Raw genomic sequence first — 27,809 nt, forward strand, 5'->3', positions numbered from 1 at the left:
TAATTCATTTGTATGTTACGTTGGATAGGTCTTAAATATACATTTTTGTAGGATCTTTAGAGGAATATCAATATTGTTTTTGAAAAATTTATATAATTTTTGTTAATATTTTATATATGAATTTGAACATCTGTTAAATACTCTAATTTATATCTATTTATTATTTATTGATAAAAAAAATAATAAAAAAATATATACACATTTTTTTTTCGTAATAAAAATGACCATTAGTACATCAGTATAATTTGAAAATTTTAATGAAAAATTGATGGTAAATCAATATTTTGTCGATACAATTAATTATCTATTGCATTATAAGTAAATATAATGTTAAATGACATTATCCCATCACGTCAACCTCTTATAAGTAAAAAAATCCATTTGGAGAGATATTTTCTTATTAAAAGGTTATTTTTCCGGAGTCATTTTATAGCCACAGGATGTACTTATTGTAATTAAAGAGTTTAAAATTATAATCTCTTTTATTTTCATTATTTGTAAAACAAATTTCCTTATTCTAACTTTTATCATAATAAAAATTTAATATACATACAAAAATAATTTTGGATAAATCGAAATTGAAAAAAAAAATAACATGTAAAAGAAAATTGATAATTTGATTAAGCAACATTTTTTTTCTTTTATGGTTTGAGTTTCTCTTTAAGTTTTTTCTTTTCTTCCATTTGTGATTTTGGAATCAGAGAATAGGATGATGTTCACGTTAAGGTAAATAAAAAAGAATGATGGTTTTACCAAAAAATAGAGTTGTTTCAAATGGAGTGAAGATAGTGATTGGAAATGAATGTTATTTTATTTGATACATCAGGTTTGGTGTGAGAATGGAGGAGTATGGTGAGAGTATGCTCTCTTTATTTTGATTGTTGCCTTAAAATAAGAAAGTAAGGGAAGAGAGGGGAGTGTTGATTTGCATTACATAACATTAATTTAAAAACAATTTAAAAAATTAAAAATAATTTTATTTTTTTAAATAATTAATAATGAAATGAAAAAATAGTCCATTGTACTAATAAGATGAGATATATTAAATAAGGGTAGAATAAAAAAAATTGTGTAAAAAAAAATAATTATAATGGAGAATTCCCTTTTTATATTTATAGAAGAAGATGATATATATTAAGAAGGTTTTATTCTCCACTAATTTAGGATGATTTTGTTGTTTCCATCATATAAATATAATATAAAACATTCCACTAAATTTATCAAAAACATTACATTTACAAGTCATGGCTATTTAAATATATTTAAAAAAATTATAATTCAAATGGCAGTTACAAATTAAAAGATGGAACTTAAATTTATAATATATAATGCAAGTATTTTTATACTGAAAAAATTTTGACTACAAGAAAATTATTGAATAAAAATTAATTTTAGAGACAAAAAATAATTAGTTGTTATATGGATTAAATTAGATACTATTTTAGAAACTAAAAAAATTATTAGTATTTAAATTAGTTTTTATTATTGATAAATAATTTTAAATTGGTATCAAATTAGCTACTAATATTTTAGTTACCAACTTTAGAATTTAAATAATTGATAATTAAAATCTTTGTAGCTAATTAAATATCAATTTAAAATTATTTATTAATAATAAAAATAAATTTAAATACTAATAATTTGTTTAGTTTCTAAAATAGTAGTTAATTTAATCAATATAAGAATCAATAAAAAAAAATTATAAAATTAATTTTTATTTAATAACTTTCTAATAATATTAAAATATCAAATATATATGTGTTGATAAGAAATGCACAATTATGAAATAAAAGGAGAAGTCCTTGTGTTATTGAGGATATATACTGAAATGAAGCAACATAGTATTCAATCTCACAATTTCAAATCTATCCAAATTGCTAAAAAAGAGTTCAATCAATGAATGATGATAGTTGCTGAGACCAAACATGATAATATTCCAATGCAAAATCATGATGCATATATACATATATATACATGCACATACAATAGGTACATGAATGTATACAGGGACAGGTGGGGACCCACGTCTAGGTGAGAGGTTACAGAAATGATGAAATGGGATGAGTGGGTATGAATCAGAAGAAGAAAGAAGAAAGAAGAAGATAAAAACATCAACTAAAATATGCAAAAGGGTAAGTAATAACATTGCATTGCAAACCCATGCCAACCAAAACAAAACCATGCATGCCAATTGCTCAAGACCTAACCCAGTTTACATTGCATTAGAAGTCTCCAAATTATGTTCTATATATTTTTTAGATAAAATAATATAATTTCTTTGGAGTTATTGTCTTTGGAGTTAGTATAATAATATTTACATTTTATTTCTTCCAAATGTATGAAATAAATAATTTTGTACATACAATAATTTAGTTATATAAATTTTTTTCTGAATCAAATTAATATTAAAATATAAAAAAATAAAATTTAATATAGTTTCAATATGAATAATATATATATATATATATATAATTATAAAAGAAAGATTACCTTAAGAGATAAATTTTAAATGAATAGAATATAAAAAAGTTTATAATATAGGTTAAATATTTACTTGTTATTCATTCAGAATTTGATCTTTCTTAAACTCGGATATTTTAACTCTTTCTAAGTTTAGAAGAAAACTGCTTAATGTTAATTTAAGTGGAGAGGAACAAGTGAGATGATGAATAAGATAGATGATTAAAGTTGAGTTTTTTGGTAAGTGGTTTAATCCCTACAAAAGAGTTTATTCTTTTCTTATTCTATAGGTGATTTGTTAAAAAAGTATGTTGTTGGTGTATGACAGTTTAAATAACTTAATGAAGATCAGAAGATTTTTGAAAGTGTTAAGAAGCTTCTAACTAATAGGCATGCTACATCAGGTAAGAAGAGTTAATGTTTAGATGTGTAAATGATTGATGGTTGAATTGTTATAAGATATACATATATGGGTGATGTTATATGAATATCTTTAAGCATGAGTGGGAATAATGTGAAGTTTAAATTTTGTTAAGGAATCTGGAGAGGTTGAGAACAACTTAAATGGGGGTATTTAATGAATTGGAAAATAGGTTGGTTGAGTTTTTTTTTTTATTTTCTTATTGTACGTTGAGATCAAGTATTCTTTGATTGAATATCGTTTAAGTGATATTTCAAGTTAGGTGTGATTTATTACTTCACCGATCATCATTGTTCAATTGGAGAATAACTTAAATGACTTTTTTTGTTTAGGCGAGTGAGGGACTAAGGCAAAACTCTGTCCTTGAAAAAATATTGCTAGTTAAGTTGGGCACTTAAGTGATATTTGTGATAATGGTGTATTGGTTTTGAATTTATTAAGATCGTGCATACACGCTAGGATGCTCAAGTGATGGTTGGTAGCTCAAGCATTGCTGAAATAGTTGGTCTAACATGTGTATATCGCTCAAACGACATTCAAGTTATATACATTCAAGCATGAATATTCACACTTATGTTAGGAGAGGACAAATTTAATTTTTCCCTTAAAAGATATCTCGCTAAAGCGGTGTGAGATCGTTTAAACAATAATATTTTTTCCAATTATGAAAAATGAGATTGTTGAAGTAAGATAAGTTTGTTTAAGCAACAATGGATTGTGATGATGATATATGAATTGCGGTTAATTATACATGTATTAAGATATATGATTAATGTATGATATACATGTGTATGCGATAACATGATAAAGGTGAGATCATTATATATATATATATATATATATGTGTGTGTGTGTGTGTGTGTGTGTACATACACACACATGATAAATATTTGATATCTGTCTCCTTGTTGGTGTGTGTGGATAGTAAGATGTTATCAACTTATATAACGAGGTATTAAACATGTTAGTTCATTAAGTAAAAGAAATATTTTGACTTCACTAATTATGTGCTCACATAAATTCAACCTCAAGTGGTTGACCAACTAAAAGAAAATTATGCATTAGATTTGAAAAAATAGATGCATGAATTACCATATTCAGATAACGAATGGTTGCTTTTATCAATACATGTTGAATACGAATGTGTCTTTCAAAATGTGTTATATAACTCTTTAGATCGTGCATTGAAAATGTGTCCAAGGATTCTAACATCTCCTTAACAATATTTCAATTAAGATTGGTTATTGAAGATGTTATTGGAAAATACTTTCCACTACAAGGAAATCATGAAATAAAAATCTATAGAGATAAAAAATAATTAATTGCTATAGTGACTAAATTAGAGACCATTTTAGATACTAATTTTTTTGTTTTTAAATTAATTTCTATTATTGTTAAATAGTTTCTAAATTGGTATCTAATTAACTACCAAGGTTTTAACTACCAATTATTTAGATTCTAATTTGGTAGCAAAAATCTTGGTACCTAATTAGATACTAATTTAGAAACCATTTAACAATATAAACTAATTTAGAAACCAAAAGTTGTTTAGTTTCTAAAATTGTCTCTAATTTAGTCACTATAGTAACTAATTATTTTTTGTTTCTAAAGTTGATTTTTATTTCATGATTTTCTTGTAGTGTTAATAATGTTAACAAGGTAAGAATAATATATATATATATATATATATTATTTATACGTAACAAAATTGAAAGAAAAAGAAGGCTATACCATTTATTTTGTTTGTTTAATACTATTTTAAAGATAATACGATGTATTAAAAATTAAAATAAATAAAATCTATATTGTTTGAATTTGAAGATAATAAGATATACTTATAATTGCGAGAATAAGCAAAGTGATTTACAATACTTATTTTGATGTGCATGTTCCCAAATCTATTAGTTATATGCCTCTAATTGTAATTGGGGCCAAGGCTACCTATATTTTTCGGTGGAAACTAATCAAAGATAAATTAATTCGTGGAAAGAAAATATATGCATGAAATTTCTAATATCTTAAGTTGAATGTCTTTTAATTTAATCGTATTTTTCAAAACTCATTATTAGGATTAAAAGTTATTTCATATAAATTTTATATTAATATAAAATTATTGTATATCTCATTTATATAAATTAAAATTAATTTAATGTAGATTTTTCAAAATGTATTCAAATATAAATTATTTGACCATTTCATTATTATTATTATGCAACTTTAACTTAATTTAACATGATAATTTAATAAATAAATTTATTTTGTATGTAAAAGAAAGTTTTATCAAAATGAAATATGTCAATCAAAATTTCCTTAACATTAATTAGCGTTTCTCACCAATTAACATCTAATCATTTTTTTTAAAATTTCTAATCATTGTTCTCTGGAATCACAAGTATTTCGCTAACATTAATTAGTGTTTCTCACCAATTAACATCTAATCATTTTCTTTTTAAAATTTATAATCATTGCACTTTGAAACCACAAGTGGTTCGTTAACATTAATTAGTGTTTCTCACTACTTAATAAACAATCATCTTCTTTTCAAATTTTATAATCATTTTCTTTTCAATTTTTATAATCATTTTTTCTTTGAAAATCGTGTAGTCAATGTTTCTATAATATTTATTTTATATTATACATACAAAAGTTTATTAACATTAATATAAAATATGTACATTACAATATTACAAACATTATAATAGCTCAAACCATTTTTATTTTAATTATATTTTCAGAAACTAAAATTCGAAAACTATTATAAATTAATCAAACGATATATTTGATCCAATCAATAAATATGTATGGTAATGGCTTTTCATTAATTAATAATTACTAAATATTTTGATTATATGTAAAAATAATAATATAATGAATCGAATTTATTATTATAAACATTACTATAAATTAATCAAAGCAAATATTTGAAATGATCAATTAATATGTGTAGTAATAATTTTAAGACTTAATATTTTTTTCAGACTTAAATATATATTTTTTTAATTCCTACAAATATAACTTCATCTATTTTTGTTCTTGCACAAATATTTATTAGTTTTTACTCTATCACATTTGCTAACTATTTAATTTTAATCTTTAATTAGAATTAGTTTAACACTAAAAATAGAAAATATTAATTAATAATAAAGTAAATAGATAATATTATAAATTAAGATAATTAGATATTGTAGATACATAATGTAGTATATTGCTTATTTATTAAAAATAAGTTAGTGATATATTTTCTATTTTTATGGTTACATTAACTATTATGAATGAAAGTAAAATAATGACAATATGAAAAAGCCTTAGATTTAAACTAACAAATACTTTACAGGAATAATAAATATATTTAAACCTTTTTTAACTAACTAAGTTGGTTTTAGTTGTAAAATTCAGAATAAACACATCAAGACTTATGTTCCATTCCCATTCTCATTATTGTTATTAGAAAAGAATTGTACTTTTATTCCGAAATTACAATTATATAACTTTAGTATCATGATATTTTAATTCCGTTAATTGAGTCCTCTATAAATTCATTAACAAAATATGTCGATATAACATTAAGTAATAACGTAATACTGACAAGATAACATCATGCTAATTGATTTAAAGTATAGATATTACACTCTTAGTTCTCTATGGCTGGTAAACAATCGCTTTATTAAAATACACATTAAAATAGTGATCGGGTTTTTATTTTCACATCCAAGGTTGTTTCAATTTTCTGTTCACGCGAAGATTTTCACAGTCTCTAAAATTTTTTAGCAGTTTTTGTGATTTAACATTCACTTTTTAATATGAATTTTTTATTTTCACATTCAATCCTTTATTTCAATTAATTTTCAGTTTATAGGTAGATATTCCATATCAATTAAAGATAAAGACTGTTTTCATTTTCACATTCAATCCTTTATTTCAATTTTCTGTTAATAGGTAGATATTCCATATCGATTAAAGATAAGACTGCTTCATTATATAAGTATAGGTCTGATTTTATGAATCGTTTTTTAAATTAAACTAAGTTTAAAACCTATTTTTTAATATGTAAAAGTTATTTTAAATTTATCGGTTTATTTATTATATTTATCAAACTATCCTCTATCGAACTTCTTGTTAAATAGTTTTACTCATAAGTTCACAAGTTTAAAAAAAACAATTTAGATAGAATATGCTCCAGCAGCATTTCGTGGTAAAATAAAGGAAGAAGCCTGGTCAGGTTGAGGTATAAAATAATATGAATGATTGAAGTTTGGGATGAAAGTTGGAGTTCTGGCACTAAACAGTTATTTGTCTTAATATAATGATGATGTTGTAAACTGAAGGGAGGAGGGCAGAAGAGTATGAGGGTCCCATGTTTATATTTTGGTTCCAAAGCCTATGCCAGTAATGCAATCTCAACCAAATTTTGATTTTTGACATGCTCAAGTACTGCAAGTACAGCAGTGGATGAGTTAAGCTTGTAAAACCCAAGTCCTTAATCAGACGCCAATATCACCTGTTTGCTCAGAAATGTATCCTAACATTCGGACATTTGGAATCAAATCAAGGCCCAATAATGCACTAACTATTCAATTATTCACTATACAATAATGCCAGTTTTGATCTACAAGGGATCATTGAGCAAGGCAAAGAGGAAACTAAAGCGCTTTGATGTTGCCATGTTATGCTTAATAATTACAAAAAGGAAAATATTAACTATACTGGAATGTCAATTGACGAAGTTGACAAGCTTATTAAATTAGAGGTAAATGATTGTGTAATCAGTTATATATTGAAGCCTTGACCCTGCCTTCCTTACCCCTAAAACTATGCCTGCAAATCTGTGTATTAACAGTATACTATTCGAAATGGCAATGGTCACAAAGGACCACATCATGTGTGAATTCATTGGTAGTAGTTCTATAAAGCAATAGGGTGTAGTCAACAGATGATTAGATTAGTCGGCACAGATTTAAACCATACGCAAAATTTTCATTTTCAAAGTCTGCTAAAGGATAAATTATTCATACTTTATTACTAAGAAGGTAACAGTTTCACACGAATCAATACTAAATGGAAAAGTAAATTATCCCAAAACTGCTGAATGTTAAGTCCCAGTCAAATAACTCGTATGGTTTTAACTAAGTATAAATTATGCAGTGCTACTAGTGGTTTAATGAGCAAGTACTTGGGTTGGTTTTAAACATAAAATGAAGTCAAACACCAGTGTTTGACACGGATTGATACTTATTAATTTACTAACAGATCTGTTATCAATTATTATTATGCAATAATCGTAGCATGGTTGGAGTGATTAACAAATGGCTTCTTTAATGGTAGGATAATTAATATGATGCATCATCACCTGAAAAGTGAAGGCCCTTGTTGTAGACTTGTAGGCTAAAACAAGCAGTAACTCCCAAAGCAAGCATTGACATTTGAAATTTTAATTAAATGTATCACCGTCTGTGACCTAATTCTAACGGCTGCTTACTTTTAAAGGGAACATATACTATTGGTTGAAATCCAACTATGTATCCAATAAGGTGGGAAGTTTTGCTATAAATAGCCATAGGTACTTCCCACCCAAACCACAGCACAAAAGAACTAGCCAACCTCAAACAACACTTGTTATCTCTCCCTCTCTTACACTTGCACTCTATCTCTTTTTTGCACCGTCCTATCTAATGGCAGTTCCAGTGATTGATTTTTCAAAGCTGAATGGAGAGGAAAGAGCCAAAACTATGGCTCAGATTGCTAATGGGTGTGAAGAGTGGGGATTTTTTCAGGTACTTACCGCTAGTTATGTTTCAAAGAATGGTTCCTAATATGCTTAAAACATGTTTATACATATCAACACTCATGCTTTGTGTTACAGTTGATCAACCATGGCATTTCAGAGGAGCTACTTGAGAGGGTGAGGAAGGTTTCCTCCGAGTTCTATAAGCTGGAAAGAGAGGAGAATTTCAAGAAGTCCACACCAGTGAAGCTAATTGGTGATATAGTTGAAAAGAAGGAAAGTGAAAAGCTGGAGCATGAGGATTGGGAGGATGTTATCACTCTCCTTGATGATAACGAGTGGCCAGAAAGAACACCAGGCTTCAGGTATATATAAACGAAGCAATTCAAGAGTTCTTCATATTTCAAGAAACTCAAACAAAAACAAAAAATGCCTGAAAAACTTGTTATATTTCATATATTTCAAGAAACTCAAACAAAAACAAAAAATGCCTGAAAAACTTCATATCTCTCTATGTGAAAAATAGTCAGACATCACATAAAAATATTATATTTCATATAAGGAAGGACACCATCTATAATTTCATGCACACTCCCTTCTATCATACTTCCTCTTATCTAAAAATACGCATGTTCTTTGTACACTTCAAGCAAATTAGAGTTAATCAGAATTCAATCCATCTTACTCTTGATGACTAAAATTGATCATTTCACCAAACATAGATGACATGAAAGGAAACCATGAATTTGAAAACCGTGGACAATGACCGTGGAACATAATAATTAGTGGTGTCATGTCACGACACAACAGGTAGAGCTTCCACATGATTGCATAACTGAATTTTCATATGGATGACAGGGAAACCATGGCGGAATATCGGTCTGAGTTAAAGAAATTGGCAGAGAGGGTGATGGAGGTGATGGATGAGAATCTGGGCTTACCCAAAGGATACATCAAGAAGGCACTGAATGGTGGAGATGGAGACGGTGCATTCTTTGGCACCAAGGTGAGCCACTATCCTCCCTGTCCCAATCCAGAGCTTGTGAAAGGTCTGCGAGCTCACACTGATGCAGGAGGTGTCATCCTACTCTTCCAAGATGACAAGGTTGGTGGCCTCCAGATGCTCAAAGATGGGCAATGGATTGATGTGCAACCTCTGCCAAATGCCATTGTGATCAACACTGGTGATCAGATTGAGGTCCTGAGCAACGGTAGATACAAGAGTTGTTGGCACAGGGTTCTGGCCACTCCAGATGGGAACAGAAGATCAATTGCCTCCTTCTATAACCCATCACTCAAGGCCACCATATGTCCTGCACCCCAACTCGTGGAAAAAGAAGACCAACAAGTGGATTACACTTATCCTAAGTTTGTTTTTGGTGACTACATGTCTGTCTATGCTGAGCAGAAGTTCCTTCCGAAGGAACCAAGGTTCCAAGCTGTTAGGGCCATGTGAGAAAACCAATTGCTTTCTGCATAAAAAAATACTTTTGCTCCTCCCCCCACTTTTTCTTTTCTTTTCTATAAACTTCATATTTTCTTTGTTTTCGGGTCTTGATACTATAAGACATGCTTGATAGTAGCAAGAATATCATTTGGTTGTCATTCTCTACATAAATTTATCTACAATCAAAAACCACCATGGGTATTTAGTATTCCCTTTTTTAGAATTTTGCCTTATCCTGATGTCATGGGGGGAACTAGTGTGCATCCATCTGTGCTTGCATTGTACAATAGTTCTATTACATAAATTCTACTATAAAGTTGTCCACCATAAACTTCTCTTTATTCTACCCTTTTGAATATGCTGTTGTCTTGGTCTGGTTTCGGTTATTATCACTAACACGAAGTAGAATAAACGCGACCATCTCCATGTCCTGTAATATTTCCTAAAAAATAAACTCTAAAACGGACAACCACGGAGCATATATCTTTCACTCTTTTTCTCAACGCAATCAACTACTAAGTTTTAGAACAAGTAGCTGCCACTTACGCACTGGCATGTTATGGAAATATCGAAGTATACATTTTCCTTTTCTTTAACAAAGCATCATAACATAATAAATTTTATAATTGATTCAAGTTACAACCTTTTGCTTGTGAAGTAGACAAATACAGATTTTATAGGTCATCAAATGACTAAAAACTTGTAAATCTTAAAACCCTTAAAAGGAAATTGTAAATACTTTGACAAAGTTAGTGTAAATCCAGTTAGTTGACAGAAACTATAACTCTGGATTTTTCTTCTTCCCAAGAGTGAGGCCATTGTTACATGAACATGTACATAATATGGCAGAATTTATGTTTGCCGGTAATTGCATGTTGAAATAGAGAGAAAAGATCCAAGGATTACGTGAATAGGGATCAGGGAAGTGTCTAGCAAGTGCAGCAAAATATTAATAGTATCTCAACTACTACAAATATATATATATATATATATATATATATATATATATATCAACATATCGAGTATAATAATGAGGAAAAAAGGAGACTAGCAGACAATGGTGAACTTCGAAACCCACCACTGAGCTGCTTCTGATATCAATTTACAAGCTTTAAATGTCAATATACAACATCATCTAGCCACAATAGTATGGTTAAAAAATATTAGCAAACCCGATCTTCTGATGGGAAGCAGTTGAAAGAAATAGATGGATTGTGTTTTTGAGATGTGTCTACAATTGTGATTACAGCTGAATTTATGAACTATTTACGACCTAATTAAGAAGAGAAATAATAAGTAATTAAAACTATACAAATCAAATCACTAAAAGATATCAAATCTATCCTAATAAAAAGATAATGAAATCTGCACTTAATTATGGGATAATTCTTAACAGAAGCCAGTGTCAAAATTTTGCAGTAACTAGCACTATGTAGCAGAGTTGTGCAATTTTATTTATAATATGTACAGGAGAAGATAGCATCTTCGCTCTTCACTTTCATATGCTTTAAAGGGCCTTTTGATCAAGCCTTTCATTCCAATTTAGGCAGCGAATTAAGCTGTGAAACCAATCACCTGTTTGATCAAACTTGTTAACTGTTGGAAGTGGATGCTGACTCATAGATATTCGTACTGAATCTCCTCTTGAAAGTTGCTGCCTTCTCTTTCCATCAAATGAAACCCAGGCATTGCTTCTTGCATCCTCTGGAATCTGTTAGCAATAAACTTGTGTCACTCATTCTAATCACAAAACCCAAAATTAGTTAACTCCACAATTCCAAATCATACAAAATAAATTGTGTCCCTAAATTCATTGATCCTCATTACCATGTTATCTTAACCATGTAGCCTTTTTCAATACATGCCTGACACAATTTAGCCTATCTGAAGAGAAACATTTTTTTGGCATACATCATAAGCAATTAAACGTGCAACTTTGTAACTAACTTCACCTTCAATTCAAGTTGTGCAGAGTCTGGAAGTATGACTGGTCTAAATGAGAGCGAATGCGGACAGATTGGGGTAAACAGCATGCACGGAACATTTGGATGGACCTGCAGTTTTTTTTTTCATTAGAAAAGAATATCAATTAAAGAAATAATTAATTCAGGCCGATTTCATACTGTTACAGAGTAGAGATACCATGCCACTAGATGATTCGTGTACAAACAGAATTTAAGAATTTATACTAACGGAAAGGAAACTATACGAGACTACTTCTATGAGATTTCTATACTAATTTAAACTTGGAACCCAAACTCCTTGGATAATAACTTATCTCGTCATCAACAAATGGAATAAATTTGCAGTTACATCTTCAGAGTCCCTTTCTCTAGCGATGTTCACTGTTCTACTTTCCACATGATAGAAGCCACATGCAAAAGGAAACATAAAAAGAAGAGCATTTTCTATATGAGATAGTGTAATGTAAGTATAGATTATATGAAACTTCTTTTGGGAAAGGTTCCAGAAGGAAGAAGGGCAGACTCTGTTTAATATGGTTCCTTGTTTTACAAAACGAAGGCAAACCAAAAAGGTGGGTTTGAAGGAGAGAAGGGGACTGTATCTTGGAGCAGTTATCTGCAACTCACTTAGCTTTGTCAAATGTCAGTCACCAACATTCGGAAGCATACAAGAAAAGATTGTTTATTAGAACTTAATATCACTAGTTCCAGTCTTCTTAGAACATAATAATGGTTCTCATAGGATTTCTTAAGCTGCCTATTGTAAACAGGTGCTAATTAAGGATATAATCTCCCTGTATATTATTCAGAATATAGTTGTAATTATTAGGATAAATTTTTATCTTTCCTATTTTTTCCATATTTCCCTTAATACGTTTAGTTTCCATATTTCCTTTTACAAGCTTGGCCGATAAATAGGGATTAGTTTTCATATTTCCTTTAATAAGTTTAGTCAGTAAATAGGGATTAGAACTTGGACTAAAAAATCATTCATAATATTCTCTTTTCAAGTCTGCCACTTATAGGGCAATGCAGTAAAAGTAGGAAGATGACGTGTCAGTACAATGTTCATCTACTGAGTGTGAAAAGAGTAGGAAATATTGCTTGAACCAATAATAGCTAGTGTTTGTAAGCACTGTTTATCAATATTAGAAAGATTAAACTTCTTCAATCTCAAAACTTAGCTCGTGAGGGAAGGATTGTCCAAGTCTAAAAGGAGTACATTGGTCATATTACTAGCCAACATGGAACATTTTATCAAACCATTCCAAGGGAAAGACATACAAGGGACCAATTCTATTTAATTTAGTAAAAATACAGCTCAAACCATGCCCTAACAAATAGAACTCTAGCTCAAGCTTACCATGGAACCTCCAGCAGCTGTAGAATAGGCAGTACTTCCAGTAGGGGTGGCCACAATGACTCCATCACCTTGTACCTGAAAGACATGCCAATCATCATATAGAAGGAATGACACTGCTTCCGAAAGGTGTTTAGAGATGGTGAAAGCTCTAATCACCAAATATAAAAAAAACAGAAAATTTGGTGCACAAATAACAATTACATAATCAAACATGCCTTGGTTATAAGTCTACCATGTTCATAACATTCGATCTTTGACAGGTATGGATTAGAACCCCGATCAACAACAACCTCATTGAGAATATCAAATACTTTCCCTGGTACAGCTTTACCCTTACGAAAAATTTCACATCGGAGACGCATTCTGAGAGTGATGTACACTCCATCTCGTGCACTATTACCATGGATAACTTGTTGTAACTCCTGTTTGTAGTCTTCAAACTAGAAACAGAAAACAGAATTGCATCAAACATATGGCCAAAAAGATACCAACATTTCTTTATGTTGAAATAAATGATGGATTTGAAAAGCATACACTATGAGAAGTCAGAAAACCAAGAGAACCAAGGTTAAATGACACAACAGGGGGAACAGCACCACTGAACAGATTTGAAGCATGCAGTATAACACCATCTCCCCCCAAACAAGCTACGAAATCCACTTTCTCGTGTAGATCACTGAACCAGAGGTATTAGATATGTTAATCAACAATTTAATGAAACACAAATTTTACATAAGGGTAAAAAGTAAAGTTGTTACACATAAATTCACAAACTTCAGTACCGTGTATCATGACTATAGAAGGTCTGAACAAATCCAAACCCAGGAATTCTTGAAAATATATCATGCACATCTGGTTCCACAAATACATTCATTTTCTCTTGGTAATACAGAAAAGAAGCAACCTGCAGATTAGATGCATAAACTCTACTGAGAATGAATTTAACCAAACTAGTTATAAAAAATTCGGAACAAAATGCGGTCAGAATATCAAATAAAGCTCAGAATAACATTACCCAATCTCATCTCTCCAGAGAGGTGACCATTTTTTGCCCACTCACCACCTATTTCCTAATATATTTTTTCTGTTTTTAATTTTATTTTTCTTTATGTTGGATCTATTTTTTCTTTCTTGAAGTTTTTTCTTTCTATTTCATGTTTAGTTGCAAAAAAAAAATTACAATGTCTAAAACTGGGACTAGTTCAAATTAATCTGATCCTAATATCAATGCATCTTCCCAGCCCAGACTTAGAAGTAAAAATGTTGTAGGAAATAGGACACATGTTGAATGGAAACATAGTGTAGATGTTGTGGGAAATGGAAAAAAAAGTTTAAAGTAATTATTGTGCGAAAACATAAAATGGAGGAATTTTCATACTCAAGCATCATCTTGCCGATACTAGATATGATTTTGAACCATATGCCTCACTGACAAAAGAAGTTAAAATTGTAATGATGAAAGTTGTGGCAAAGGCTAAGGAAGCATCAGTGAAGAAAAGAAGGTTAAATAGCATTGAAGAGTTTGATGATGAGCAAAGTGAAGGGGTGTGTCGAATGTAACAGGCTTAGTCCATAGTTTCTATTATGTTATTATGTTATTATTTCCATCTATAAATAAACAATCCTATATGTGTATTTTACACATGGGATATTAATCTTATATTTATTTTCTTTATTCTTAATATGGTATCTAGAACATAGGGTTAGGAGTTAATTTTTTTCTAGTGAACCCACTATTCAACTGTGTTTTCCAACCACCATCGCTACTCCGCCGCCACTAACACCATCTATGGCTTCTCCCACTATACTTGATCTGTCTATGTATACTAATTATGTCAATGTTCATCTCTCCATTGACAAATTGGATGAAATTAATTGACACTTGGATCTCAAATATTAAATTATGGCTTAAGTGTCAAGGGTATGTTGATCATCTTACCCAATGTGTTCCCAATATTACTGAAAAATAGGTTTTTCGGTGGTTGAAAATTGATGCTCAATTATGCATTGTTATCAAATCTACCATTTCTCATCTTTAAAACAAATTTTTCGTGCTTATGAAACATGTTCAGAAATTTGGGAATAGGCAAAATTATTATACAATAATGATACTCAACGTCTTTATGGTGCGTGTCAAAATCTCCTCACCATTGTTGCTCCCAAACATCTTGATGGTACAGTGGCTGAATATCTAGGTAAACTTCATGCTCTCCTCACTGTTGTTGCTCCCAAAAGTCCAAGTTCTTCATGTTATTGGGCTTAAATGACCTTTCTGATGATTATTCTCATGTCCATGATCAAATTTTGGGATCTCCTGTTGTGCCCAATTTTACTTCCACTTGTTCTACCCTTCAGCGTATGCCAGTTTACACACCGCTAATACACCTCCTCATGTTGATGACTTTTTTGCTTTAGTCTTTTGGCGTAATGATCGCACTTGCCTCCACAAGTAGGGCAAAGGGCATCACAAGTGTGACCATTGTGGCAAGTTGGCCACAAATTTGACAAGTGTTATGTCTTACATGGTCATCCTCCTAAATCTGTTGCGATTGCCCAAACTGCTCCTGTGCAACATTCTATTGTAGACACTACTTCATCTGATACCCCATGCTAGCCTGCTATTTTCAATGAATTTCATAAATGGTATGAGGATCGTCAGAACCTTGGTTCAATTGCTTTTATTGCACATTCATGTACATCTTTTGTCGGCATCACTCACTCCAATTATTTTGATCTTTGGGTTATAGACTCGTGTGTCACATGGTAATAAATCTTTGTTTTCTCTTCTACGTCTACCTCTAGTTATTTACCATCTCTTACCATGACTAATGGCTCTAGGGTCTCATCCCATTGTGTTGGTATTATTCATCTCCTTCCTTTTTTATCTACTGATAATGTTATTTACGTTCCTGGGTCTCTCTTCAACTTATTATCCATTAGTCGTCTAAATCGTTCCCTTGAGTGTGTTATTTCTTTTACCAAAGATTCTATTTGTTTATAGGACCGAAGTTCGGGATGAATGATTGCCACTGAATGTGAGTCTCAAGGTCTTTATCACCTACGAACATTTGTACATGTTGGCATGACAATGGATTCTCCATCTCTCGTTCATACTTAAAAAGAATATAAATGTTTGTCACCCTCTCCTAACCGCTACTTCTGTTCTGCAAATGTTATCTTCACTGGGTCTTCTTTTTATTTTAAGTCTTTTTTTTCTCAACCTGTCTCCATATGATCAAATACATATTTTGGTTGTCTTTAATCCTCTTGTTATTTCTAGTGTACCTAAAGATTTCCCTCCTCCCCCACCTCTTCAAGTTTACCATCGTCATCATACTTTCCATCGTCCACTAAATGACTATGTTCTAGTGCTAGATTCTCTGCCCCTTCCGGATTTGATGGTTGAACCTGATCTTTCCATTGCCCTCTGTAAAGGTATACGTTCTACCTGTAATTCTTCTCCACATTATACTGCTTTAAGCTACCATCAACTATCTCAACCTTCTTTCGTCTATTTCTTCTATATGCATTCAAAAGTCTATTAGTGATGTCTTAGCTCATCCTGTTCGGCGTTAGGTAATGCTTGATGAAATAAGTGTTTTTCATACCAGTGGAACTTGGGAACTTATTCCTTTACCTTTTAGGAAATTTTTTGTTGGTTGTAGGTGGATTTTTGCTATCAAAGTTGGTCATGAAGGTACTATTGATTGTCTCAAAGCTCATCTTGTGGCTAAAGGCATGGTAGTTGTATCGTGAATCAAAAAGCTTATATTTCAAATCGCAAATGGTTTCGTATCACAAATCATAAGATTCATAAACATTTAAAAAATATAACATAAGTCATATAAACATGTAAAAAATATAATTAATAATCACAACCACATTCAAAAAGAGTGGTTGTATCACTAATCAGCTTAGGTTAATATTATAATGGTTGGATTGAGCTAGATTATATGGCCCAACTCCTTTATTAAATGAAAAAAAAAAAAAAATTGGGTTGGTGGCCCAAAGAGAATAAGAAAGAAAGTGACAACATTAGGGTTGTCTTCTACACATGTGCCTCTTCATTTCCCATGGGCATGTTACTGTTACTGCTACTGCAGTTGTCTCTTCGTTTTCGCATGGACGCCGCTTCACAATTGGAATAAGAAAGAGCACAAGTTGGTATGCATCTCCAACGCCTCCGACACCGCCCGCACCTCTCGCTCCTCCGCAATTCACTTCTTCGTCATTCGCTCTTGTTGTCATTCTCCATGCGTCACTACGTTTGGGCCATTGGAGGAGAAGAGGGAAATCATAATTGAAGAAGAAGCAAGTTCATGGTAAAAAAAAGTTAGGGCTTTTACCAAACCCAAATGCACAGCACGATTTAAGGCACGATATAGAAGCAATTCGCAATTCTGCAATTTTTTGAACGATTCACACTTGTATTGTGCAATACAGGAGCAAAAACGATTATTTACACGATACTTACTACCATGGCTAAAGGTTATACACAAATTTTTGGTTTGAACTATAATTATACATTTTCTCCCGTGGCTTTTGTTTGCTTATTCGTAGCCATGGCAGCTCTTCAAAGATGGTATCTATATCAACTAAATGTCAAAAATGTTTTTCTTAATGGGGATTTGTAGGAAGAAATTTTTATGGAGCAACCTTTAGGTTTTGTTGCTCAGGGGAGTCTTCTAGATTGGTATGTCATCTTCGAAAATCTTTATATGACCTCAAGCAGTCTCCTAGAATTTGGTTTGGAAAGTTTAGTAGTGTTGTTAAACAATTTGGTATGACTCGCAGTAAGGTAGATCATTTAGTTTTTTTACCGTCAGTCAAGTGTTAGGTGTATTTATCTAATAGTATATGTTGATGACATTGTTCTTACAAGTAGTGATCACCATGGCATCTCTCAAATAAAACAACATAATTGTCACCACTTTCAGACCAAAGATCTTGGCAAACCCAGATATTTCTTGGGGATTGAGGTAGCACAATCCAACAATGGTATTGTTATCTCCCAAAAGAAAATTTATCAGATACTTTGGAGGAAACTGGATTAATGAATTCAAAATTTGTTGACACACCTATGGATCCTCATGTCAAACACATCTTTTAGATCTTGAGAAGTACATAAGATTAATTGGAAAAATGAACTGTCTATTACTCATCTTGATATTTCATTTGCAGTTAGTGTGGTGAGTCAATTTTTTAATTCCCCATGTGTTGATCATTGGAATGCAGTCATTCATATATTGAAGTACATTAAAGATTCTCCTAGAAAAGGCTTGCTATATGATCACAATAATCTTCATAGAGTTGTATGTTAGTCAGATGCTAATTGGGCAAGATTTCCGTTTTATAGAAGATTCACTTCTGGATATTGTGGTTCTATTGTTGGTAATTTGATTTCTTAGAAGAGCGAGAAACAAAATGTTGTGGCAAGATCTAGTGTTGAAGCAAAATATATAACTATGCTCCTGGCTACTTGTGAACTTATTTGGCTTAAACAAATACTTAAAGATTTGTTTAGTGTGGTGAGTCAATTCTTTAATTCCCCATGTGTTGATCATTGGAATGCAGTCATTCATATATTGAAGTACATTAAAGATTCTCCTGGAAAAGGCTTGCTATATGATCACAGTAATCTTCATAGAGCTGTATGTTAGTCAGATGCTAATTGGGCAAGATTTCCGTTTTATAGAAGATTCACTTCCGGATATTGTGGTTCTATTGTTGGTAATTTGATTTCTTAGAAGAGCGAGAAACAAAATGTTGTGGCAAGATCTAGTGTTGAAGCAAAATATATAACTATGCTCCTGGCTACTTGTGAACTTATTTGGCTTAAACAAATACTTAAAGAAATGCAATTCGGAGAGGTCACTCAAATGACACTCATATGTGATAATCAGGCTGTTTTTCAAATTAGCTCAAATCCCGTCTTTCATGAAAGAATCAAACATATTGAGATTGATTGTCATTTCATTCGAGAAAATATTGTATCTGGAGAAGACTAAGTTTGTTAATTCGAATGATCAGTTAGCAAATATTTTCACTAAATTTTTATAGGGACCTAGAATTGATTGTATTTGTAACAAACTTGGTACATCCAATTTATTCTGAATGGGGGGAGTGTTGAATGTAACGGGTTTAGCCCATAGTTTCTATTATTCTGTTATTATTTTCATCTATAAATAAACAACCCTATGTGTGTATTTTACACAAGGGATATCAATGCTATATTTATTTTCTTTATTCTTAGTAGGGTGAATACCACTCAAAGTAGTAATAGGATGCTGAAAATAAAAGAAAGGAAAAATATAGTCATAATGTTCAAACTACTTTAAATCAATTGTACAAAATATAGGATAAAGAAAAAGTTGATGCTAAAGTTGCTAAATTTTTCTGTAACTATCATTCTATTCAATGTTATTAGAAATCTAGCTTTAGCAAAAGTGCATGACACGATAAGGAGATATGATGTTGGGTATAAACCTCCATCTTATCATGATGTTAGAGAAAATCTTTTGAAACAATCAGTCCAGAAAACTTATTTAATCCTTGAAGAGTATAGGTAGGAATCAGAACATGTTTCATAATAATGTCTAATGGGTAGACAAATAGAAAAAGGACATTCAATTTGTAACCTTTTAATAAACAACCTTAAATAGACCGTGTTTCTTTATTCATTGGATACCTTAGACATCGTAAAAACCACAAATAAAGTTCTAAAATATTGGAAGATGTTGTGGAATATGTTGGAGAGGAGAATATAGTACGAGTGGTTACTGATAATGCTGTAAATTTCAAGATAGTTGAAGAATCGTTGATTCAAAGCAAGAGCATTTGTATTGGACTCCATGAGCTGCCCATTGCATTGATTTGATCTTTGAAGATTTAGAGAAGCATCTGAAGGTCCATCAACTTACTATCAAGATGGGAAGAATGATCAACATTTATGATAGAGCAATGCTAATTAGCATGTTGAAGAAGATCAAAAAATAAAGATACTTGATACAGCTTGATATGACATGATTTGTCACGACTTATTTGACTCTAACATGTCTTCATGAATTAAAAGCATCATTGAAGAGCTTTTAGTCTGTTTTAGTGGGTTTGTTATTATATTGTTTTATCTCCTCTCGGTGAAAACACCTTTTTTCAATAATAATATTTTCCTTTTTCTTCTTTGAATGTGCACTCAATCTCACATCCTTACATGGTATCAAGACCATTGATCTTTTTTTCTCTCTACACCTTTTTTCTCGGTTCTCATCCTCATCACCATGTTTGTTACATCTTCATCTGCTGCCTCTTCTCAAACCTCCATGCCTTCTTCCTCCACACAACTACATACTTTTCTCGTTCCTCTCTTTTTAAAACTCGACGACGATAACTACCTAATCTGGCAACAACAAATCCTTGCTCATGTCAATGGGCTTCAACTTTTTCATTTTCTTGACGGCTGTGCTCCTCCTCTACGTTTTCTCACCACCGACGATGTTGCTGCCAACAAGGTTAATCCTGCGTTTTTGGTTCATCAACAACAAGACCATCTTCTAGTTGCGTGGCTTCTTGGCTCCATGACCACACCGATCTTGACAAAGATGGTAGGGTTACGCTCTGCATCACAAATTTGGGGGAAATTACATGTTTATTATGCTTCTCAAACCCGTGCCAAAATCATCAAATTAAAGACACAATTGAAGGCTCCTAAGCGTGACCGATCCATATTTACATATCTTTTGGATATTAAGAAGACTGTAGATACGCTTGCTGCTACTGGCTCGTCTCCCACTAATAAAGAACATCTTGAAGCTATTTTTTACGGTTTATTGGAGGAGTATGAATCTTTCATTATCATTGTCACCTCCTGTCTTGATCCTTACATGGCGGAAGATATTGAAGCTTTGTGGATGGCTCATGAAGAACGGATTGAATGGTATAAACCTCAAGATCAACTTTTGCCTCAAGCTAATCTTGCGTCTACTCGGTCTTCATCCAACCCTATGTCTAGACTCATGTATGGGTCCATAATTCTCATAATCGTGGTTCACACCCCCCTATCAGACACAACAACTTTAATGGCCATCATCCTCCTCCCAAGAATTCTTGGACTGCATCTTCCATGCCCAATTCGTCTTTCTCCGCTCGCGTTCAGTGCCAACTATGTCAGAAGTTTGGTCATACGGCTCTGGAGTGTTGGCATCGGTTTGACACTGATCTTTCTTCTCATATTAATGCTAATTCTTCTCAATTTTATTCTTTAGATAATGACTCTGGAGAGCCATCTTTGTTGGGCACTCCATCTACTCTTAGTGACCCTCTTTGGTACCCTGATAGTGGTGCTACTCATCATATAACCCATGACAGTAATATCTTTTCTTCTAAAACTCCCTACACTGGCTCTGAAGTGGTTCAACTGGGTAATGGAAAAGGTATGAATATACGCCACATTGTCTCAGCTAAGTTATCCTACTACTATGACCACATTACGCTTACATAATTTGTTGCATGTGCCATCTATAAATAAGAATCTCATGAGTGTCTCTCAATTTGCAAAAGATAATAGTGTCTATTTTGAGTTTTTTCCTAACCACTGTTTTGTTAAAAACCAGGACACCAAGGAGATAACCTCCAAGGAAGAGTTAAAGATGGTTTATATGTGTTTCCCACAATACAATGTTCCCTCAAACTTTCTGTTTCCAATACTACTTTCAATCCTGCATCTTCTACTTTTCAGTTGTGGCACTCTAGGCTAGGTCATGCTTCCTCTAGAATTGTTCATAATGTGATGAAACTCTGTAATGTTACATGTCACAAACATGATTTCTTTTGTCAAACATGTGCTATAGCTAAATCTCATCAGCTTCCTTTTAATGATTCTCTTACTGTTTACACTAAACCGCTTCAATTGGTTTTTATTGGCATTTGGGGACCTTCTCCTGTATCCTCTTCTAATGGATTCAAATATTATATTGCCTTTCTTAATGCTTTTTCACGTTATACATGGCTTTATCATTTGCACTCAAAATCCCAAGTTATGAGTGTCTTTATTCAATTTAAGTTGTATGTTGAAACTCAAACTAGTCACATTTTAAAATCAATTCAAACTGATAATGCAAAAGAATTCTTATCTCTTAAAACTTATTTTGCTTCTCATGGTATTCATCACTGTCTCATTTGTCCACACACACATGACCAGAATGGCTCAATCGAGCGCAAACATAGGCATATTGCTAACATGGGTCTTTCTTTACTTGCTGGTGCATCTTTTCCTCACAAATTTTGGGGTGAATCTTTCTCTTCTGTTGTTCATATTATTAACAATCTGCCTACATCTGTTGTACTTAATAAAAGCCCTTATGAAACGCTGTTTTTACATAAACCAGATTATAATTTTTTAAAGGTTTTCGGTTGTGTTTGCTACCCGCTTTTAAGACCATATAATCAGCATAAGTTTGATTTTTGCTCCTCTCTATGTTTGTTCTTAGGTAATAGTACTCGTAACAAAGGCTATATTGTCTACAACCTTTTGGAAAAATTATTTTATCTCATCATGTCCTTTTTAATGAGTACTTGTTTCCTTATTCTTTATCTGATAATCCTTTTCTTCCTACTATTTCTTCAGAATCTTCTCCTCCTGTTACTTTCACTAATCCTTTAACTGTTGTTTCTCTTTCTACTTTTATACCTAACATTCCATTTGTTGCTCATGATAATGTTACTAGTAATACTTTTGACAATTCTTCTACTAGTAATTCACCTGTTTCTGCTAGTACCTCACCTTTTTCTGCAGGCACCATGCCTTCTTTTTCTGAACCACATCCTAATAGTTAGTACTAATATTCATCCAATGACAACTCGTGCTAAGGCTGGCATCTACAAACCCAAAGTTCTTTACACCTCCACTACTCAACATGATTTAGAACCAACTACATACAAACAAGCCATGCAACAACCTCCCTGATTACAAGCAAGTTTAGAACTTCAAAAATTGAGGGGAGAAAAGTTATGAATATGTTATTATATAGTCGATTTGGAATAATGTAAGCATTTTCCTCAAAGTTGTTGCCCCTCTTATGATGGTCTTTTGATTAGTGGATTGAGATATAAAGTCTGCAATGGGTTTTATATATGAGGAGATGGATTGTGCAAAAAAGAAGATTAAATTTAGCTTTCATAATATAAAGAAAAGGTAAAATTTATAACCTTTTCTTATTGAAAATTTAACTATTTATTTCTGTAATTGTTTCTAATATAACATCATTGGTATTTTCATAGTTATGAACTTGTTTGGAAAATCATTAATGAGAGGTGGGATAATCAACTTCATATGCCTTTGCATGCAGCTACATATTACCTTAGTCCCTACTCGCACTATGAACCTAATTTCAAAAATGATGATCATGAGGTGAAAGTGGGGTTGTATATACGCATGTGAAGATTGGTCAAGGATGTTGAAGAAAGGGAAAAAAAATAATATGCAACAACTTCATTCTGTAGAAAATGCAAGGGATCATAGGAAAGTTAAGCGTCCTAGTGAATGGTGGGAGATGATTGAGGATGGAACTCCAGAGTTTAAGAGGTTTGTTATTTTTGAGTTTTGAGCTTGACTTGCACTTCTTCTAGGTGTGAGCGTAATTGGAGCTCATTTGAAATGATAATTCAAGTTTATCAAGTTATTTTTGGTTTTTAATTTTATTTATTTGGTTTATATAGTTTTTAAATATTCGTATTTATTTATAGGTTCATACAAAAAGAAACTATTTGCATAAAAAAAAAGATAAATAACTTGGTTTTTGTCATATCCTAAACCTGAAAAATAAACAAATTAGAAAAACTGTTGTTCTCTCATTTGATGATATTGAGTCTGATGATGAATGGATAACGAAAGAGGGAGACAATGTTAAGGCTGCAAGTTCAAGATGAAGGTGATAGTGGAAATGTTGACTTAGCTGGACCAAATTCAACTGATCCAACTCTTAATGCACTTGATCTTGATAATATAGTTTTTTATGTCAATATTGATGGTGCACACTTTTATCATATGAGGAAGAGCTTGATGGTGATGAAGATGGAGAAGATGACGATGACCTTGTAGATGATGTTAGTAGAGGACTGAAGAGAAAAAGTTGAAGATATTTTTCCACTTTCAGTTATTTAATTGTTATGACATCAAGGATGTATGTTTTGTAATTATATGAACTTATCTATTTGGTGTAGTTTAGTTTGAACCTATATAGTAGTCATGCGTGCTAAACTTAGTTATTTTAGAATTACAAAATTATTGTTTATTGTTTTGATTAATTATGGTGTTGAACAATTGAATTAGTATGCTATTTATTTTCATATGATGTGCACTCTTAAGAGTCTACGAGTCAAGTCTACATAGCTCCCACAAACATACGTAGACTCTAGAGTCGGATAACCTTGATTAAGCCTATACAAATGAGTTTGGGCTAAATAAAGCTCTACCACATACTTATGATTCTTCACACTAATGGATAAATGAACATACAAGTTTGAGCAAAGATATAATTAAAGAGTAGATATGAGAGGAACATCAATGCTTGATAAGTATGATGCTAAATCATTTTCAGATAAATTGTTGTCATTAAGCTCCTTCCTTCATAGAGTCATAGCACCTACGTTGAGCCCACCTCTAAATGCCTCTCCCCTCCCCACAAAAGGACTTGTCCCTATGTATATCAAACACAAATTTGACCCTAAACTTCATTGTTAGAAACTTTGGTATCTAGGCTATTGGAAACAAAATAAAACTATATTTGATGGCTTGGATGATTCTTAGAGCTAAACAGAAAAAGAAAATACTACCTCTGTAGCTTCTTCCATGAGATGCTCTCCTGGCTTTTTCAACAGTAAAACAGTCTTTGGCGTAGATTTCCACAATAGCATCTGTTGCTGGGTGCTGGGATGAGTAAAGGCCAAAGAGGATTCACTCACCCTCTCTCTTGCACAAGAAAATCCATCTGTTCGTACTAAGAACATCTCTGCTTTCTTCCTTGACTGCACCCTTACCACCCCAGTTGATGATGCACACATGTCTCCTTCAATAAGCCCCAAGTCTTCATCTCGTAAGGCTAACCTAGCCTTATCTTTATCATCTCCAGTCCTTTGGGAGTTAGTATTGACATTATCAATATCATTGTTCACAGTGGAAGAGATATTTGCATCAGCCCTGTAATTCATTTCCCCTTCACTATACCCATTAACTGTTGTCCAAACAGAACTGGAATTATTCACATTCACTAACTTCCAATTGCTACCAACTATGTTATGTGACCGAGCTGACCCATTGGAACTTTTTGCTGGACCCACAATTTTAGGTTCAGAGCTCCTCGCATCTGGCAGGCATTCCAATCTTTTAACCTGATAACTGAAATAAGATGGTTTTGAGATCTTCCTACTTCCAAAAAATTTGGACATCTCTTTTTTAGAAAATATATCAAAAGGAGGAACTTGAGCTTCTAAAGGGCTGGTTTTGCTGGAGAAACTTGGAAAAGATCCTTCTCCAGTAGCACCAGTGGCTTGTGATGAGGCCCTACTATCAGGAGTAAGTTGACTTATGCCCCCATTGCTTTGTGTTTTCCCATTATTCTTCTTTAAAGAGTTACATAAGTCAAATGAGCCAGTAGAACCATGCGTTCCACCCTCTTGCGGCAAATTGGTATCCTTTTCCTGGAATGACAACTCGGCAATCATTGAGTCCTGCATTTTTCCAGATCCATTTGTATAATCCAATAACATGGTATTGGAAATAACTGCTTGATTAGAAACAAACTGTGATGTAGAGCGAGTCACGTACTGCCTCCATCTAGAGACCATGGCAGATGCTCTCCAAATTCCTTCCTTGCTATGAAGATAAATTGGTCTTTTACTGCAATCTGAAACATAAGATGCAAACCTCACAACCTGTTCCCTTGTAGGTGCAGCCCTATCTTTAACAGGGATCCTGACCAACTCAATTCTTCCAGATGAAATAGCATCATACACAGTTGCTTGATAGAAGCTATCTTTTACATCTTCTTCTCTGAGATCTATGATGGTCTTATATCCTTTATCAAGTAACCAATTTATGCCTTCTTCCGTTACCTGCCCACCTGTCCAAAAAGCTGGTTCAGATTCTTTGGATTCCATATCCTCTATGGAAGAGTATAAATACACAGGACTCCAATTTGCAAACAGTAAAGAACATGGATCATCCTCCCCACGAGGAAAGCCAGAATCATAGCACACATTCTTCAGTCTCTGAAGTTTCCTCCATACATCCAAGTTCCGATCATCGCCAGGAATTATATAGTTCTCAAGAGCAACGTGCAAGTTCTCACAACACCTCTTCATCTCGCTCCTGAAAAGGGCAAGTGGGGGAAGTGTATCCTCCATCACAGCAACCTCTGTGGCACGAAAGGGAGTCACAATCGAAGATCTTCCAGAAAGAAGATCCTGCCTCCCACTATCCACAAGGGCCACAATGCATCCAATGACAGATACTATTTTATCCTCCAGAAACTGTTTCTCGTCAGACGGAACCTCATACGAAACACTAAATTCGCCAGTGATCGGGTTCCACAAGGCATCCCTTAAAGCAGAATGAAGCCTTTCAGAATTCCTAAAGATCCTACAATATGCCTCCACTTCAGCAATGTCACCCGGAAATGGACCCATCCAAGGCAACCGTGATGGAACATGCGATTGATCGGAATTCAAAACCTGCAAAATGCAGACAAAAACATTTAAAATTTTGAAACAAAGAAATACCACTACATGACAACAAAGCTTTGCAATGGTGAATTCATGAATGCGTATACCTTGATTTGAAAATGATGATTTATTCACAGAACACAATTGGGTGGTCAAATATTTATGTTTTGTGAACATGGGGGTTTAATTTAACACTTAAAATTTGTGAATGAGTGGAAAGATGAAAGGAGGAGTTAGCGAAAGAGTGAAAGAAACCTGAGAGAGAGAATCAAATCCGAAATTGGAGAAAGAATTGGAAAGTTGAGCAGTGAGGAGGTGTGTGTTCCTTCGAAATTGGAAGCGGAAAGCCAACACTCTGGCATTATCAATGCCAGAGAACACAGACACCATGGTGGGAGTAATCCGGTCGACGGAGAACACCATGTGGCACGTGCAGAGGGTGTGAGCCAACATGGAAATTCGGTAACAGAAACAAAAGAAGAACCACTTCGGGAATCAGAGAATGTTTCTGTTTCCTTTTCTTTGATTTGGATGGACATTGCCTTTCTATAAAACATCAAATTAATGTCACTTGTTTTTTTCTTTTTAAGTTTACTTTTTTTTTCTCAACTTTTTGGACTTTTCTTATTAATTTTTAATTAAAATTTGATTACTCTTTTCTTTCTAATTTTTCTAGATAATATTTTTACTATCTGTAATCAAATATGGTAAGTTTA

At 32.5% G+C, this 27,809-nt stretch overlaps 2 protein-coding genes across 5 annotated transcripts; one reads left to right on the forward strand and one right to left on the reverse strand.

Annotated features, from left to right (window-relative positions):
- The first annotated feature begins 8,397 nt into the window (after nt 1–8,397).
- LOC137822958 (1-aminocyclopropane-1-carboxylate oxidase 5) lies at nt 8,398–10,381 on the forward strand. The gene is made up of 3 exons (XM_068627996.1): nt 8,398–8,652; nt 8,742–8,968; nt 9,462–10,381. Exons 1-3 carry the CDS (start codon nt 8,551–8,553, stop codon nt 10,057–10,059), a joined length of 927 nt encoding a protein of 308 aa, XP_068484097.1. The 5' UTR covers nt 8,398–8,550; the 3' UTR covers nt 10,060–10,381.
- An 847-nt stretch (nt 10,382–11,228) lies between these two features.
- On the reverse strand, nt 11,229–27,656 carry LOC137822956 (NAD kinase 2, chloroplastic). Of its 4 annotated transcripts, none has more exons than XR_011083031.1 (8): nt 27,349–27,648; nt 25,207–27,102; nt 14,160–14,281; nt 13,912–14,053; nt 13,610–13,817; nt 13,378–13,452; nt 12,003–12,104; nt 11,229–11,761 (listed from the first exon to the last, which is right to left on the reverse strand). XR_011083031.1 is itself a non-coding variant. In XM_068627992.1 (8 exons), the coding sequence occupies exons 1-8, from the start codon at nt 27,544–27,546 to the stop codon at nt 11,558–11,560; spliced, it is 2,964 nt and encodes a 987-aa protein (XP_068484093.1). In that variant the 5' UTR covers nt 27,547–27,656; the 3' UTR covers nt 11,229–11,557. The 4 variants fall into 4 exon arrangements, 1 of the variants encoding a protein (XP_068484093.1); XR_011083029.1 differs by having other exon boundaries at nt 12,003–12,400; nt 13,593–13,817; XM_068627992.1 differs by having other exon boundaries at nt 13,593–13,817; nt 27,349–27,656.
- Between the last annotated feature and the right edge of the window lie 153 nt (nt 27,657–27,809).

This window comes from Phaseolus vulgaris, chromosome 9 (genome assembly GCF_000499845.2).
Source record: "Phaseolus vulgaris cultivar G19833 chromosome 9, P. vulgaris v2.0, whole genome shotgun sequence".
NCBI lineage: Eukaryota > Viridiplantae > Streptophyta > Magnoliopsida > Fabales > Fabaceae > Phaseolus > Phaseolus vulgaris.

Bases quoted from the DNA above. Each gene is read 5' to 3' on its own strand.
- LOC137822958 (XM_068627996.1), top strand. From the start codon at position 8,551: ATGGCAGTTCCAGTGATTGATTTTTCAAAGCTGAATGGAGAGGAAAGA. The intron at 8,653-8,741 runs GTACTTACCGCT...TTTGTGTTACAG, and splicing joins AAGAGTGGGGATTTTTTCAG to TTGATCAACCATGGCATTTC. The intron at 8,969-9,461 runs GTATATATAAAC...TATGGATGACAG, and splicing joins GAAAGAACACCAGGCTTCAG to GGAAACCATGGCGGAATATC.
- LOC137822956 (XM_068627992.1), bottom strand. From the start codon at position 27,546: ATGTTGGCTCACACCCTCTGCACGTGCCACATGGTGTTCTCCGTCGAC. The intron at 13,818-13,911 runs GTATGCTTTTCA...TTCTGTTTCTAG, and splicing joins GTTTTCTGACTTCTCATAGT to TTTGAAGACTACAAACAGGA. The intron at 11,762-12,002 runs GTGAAGTTAGTT...TATTGCTAACAG, and splicing joins CTGCACAACTTGAATTGAAG to ATTCCAGAGGATGCAAGAAG.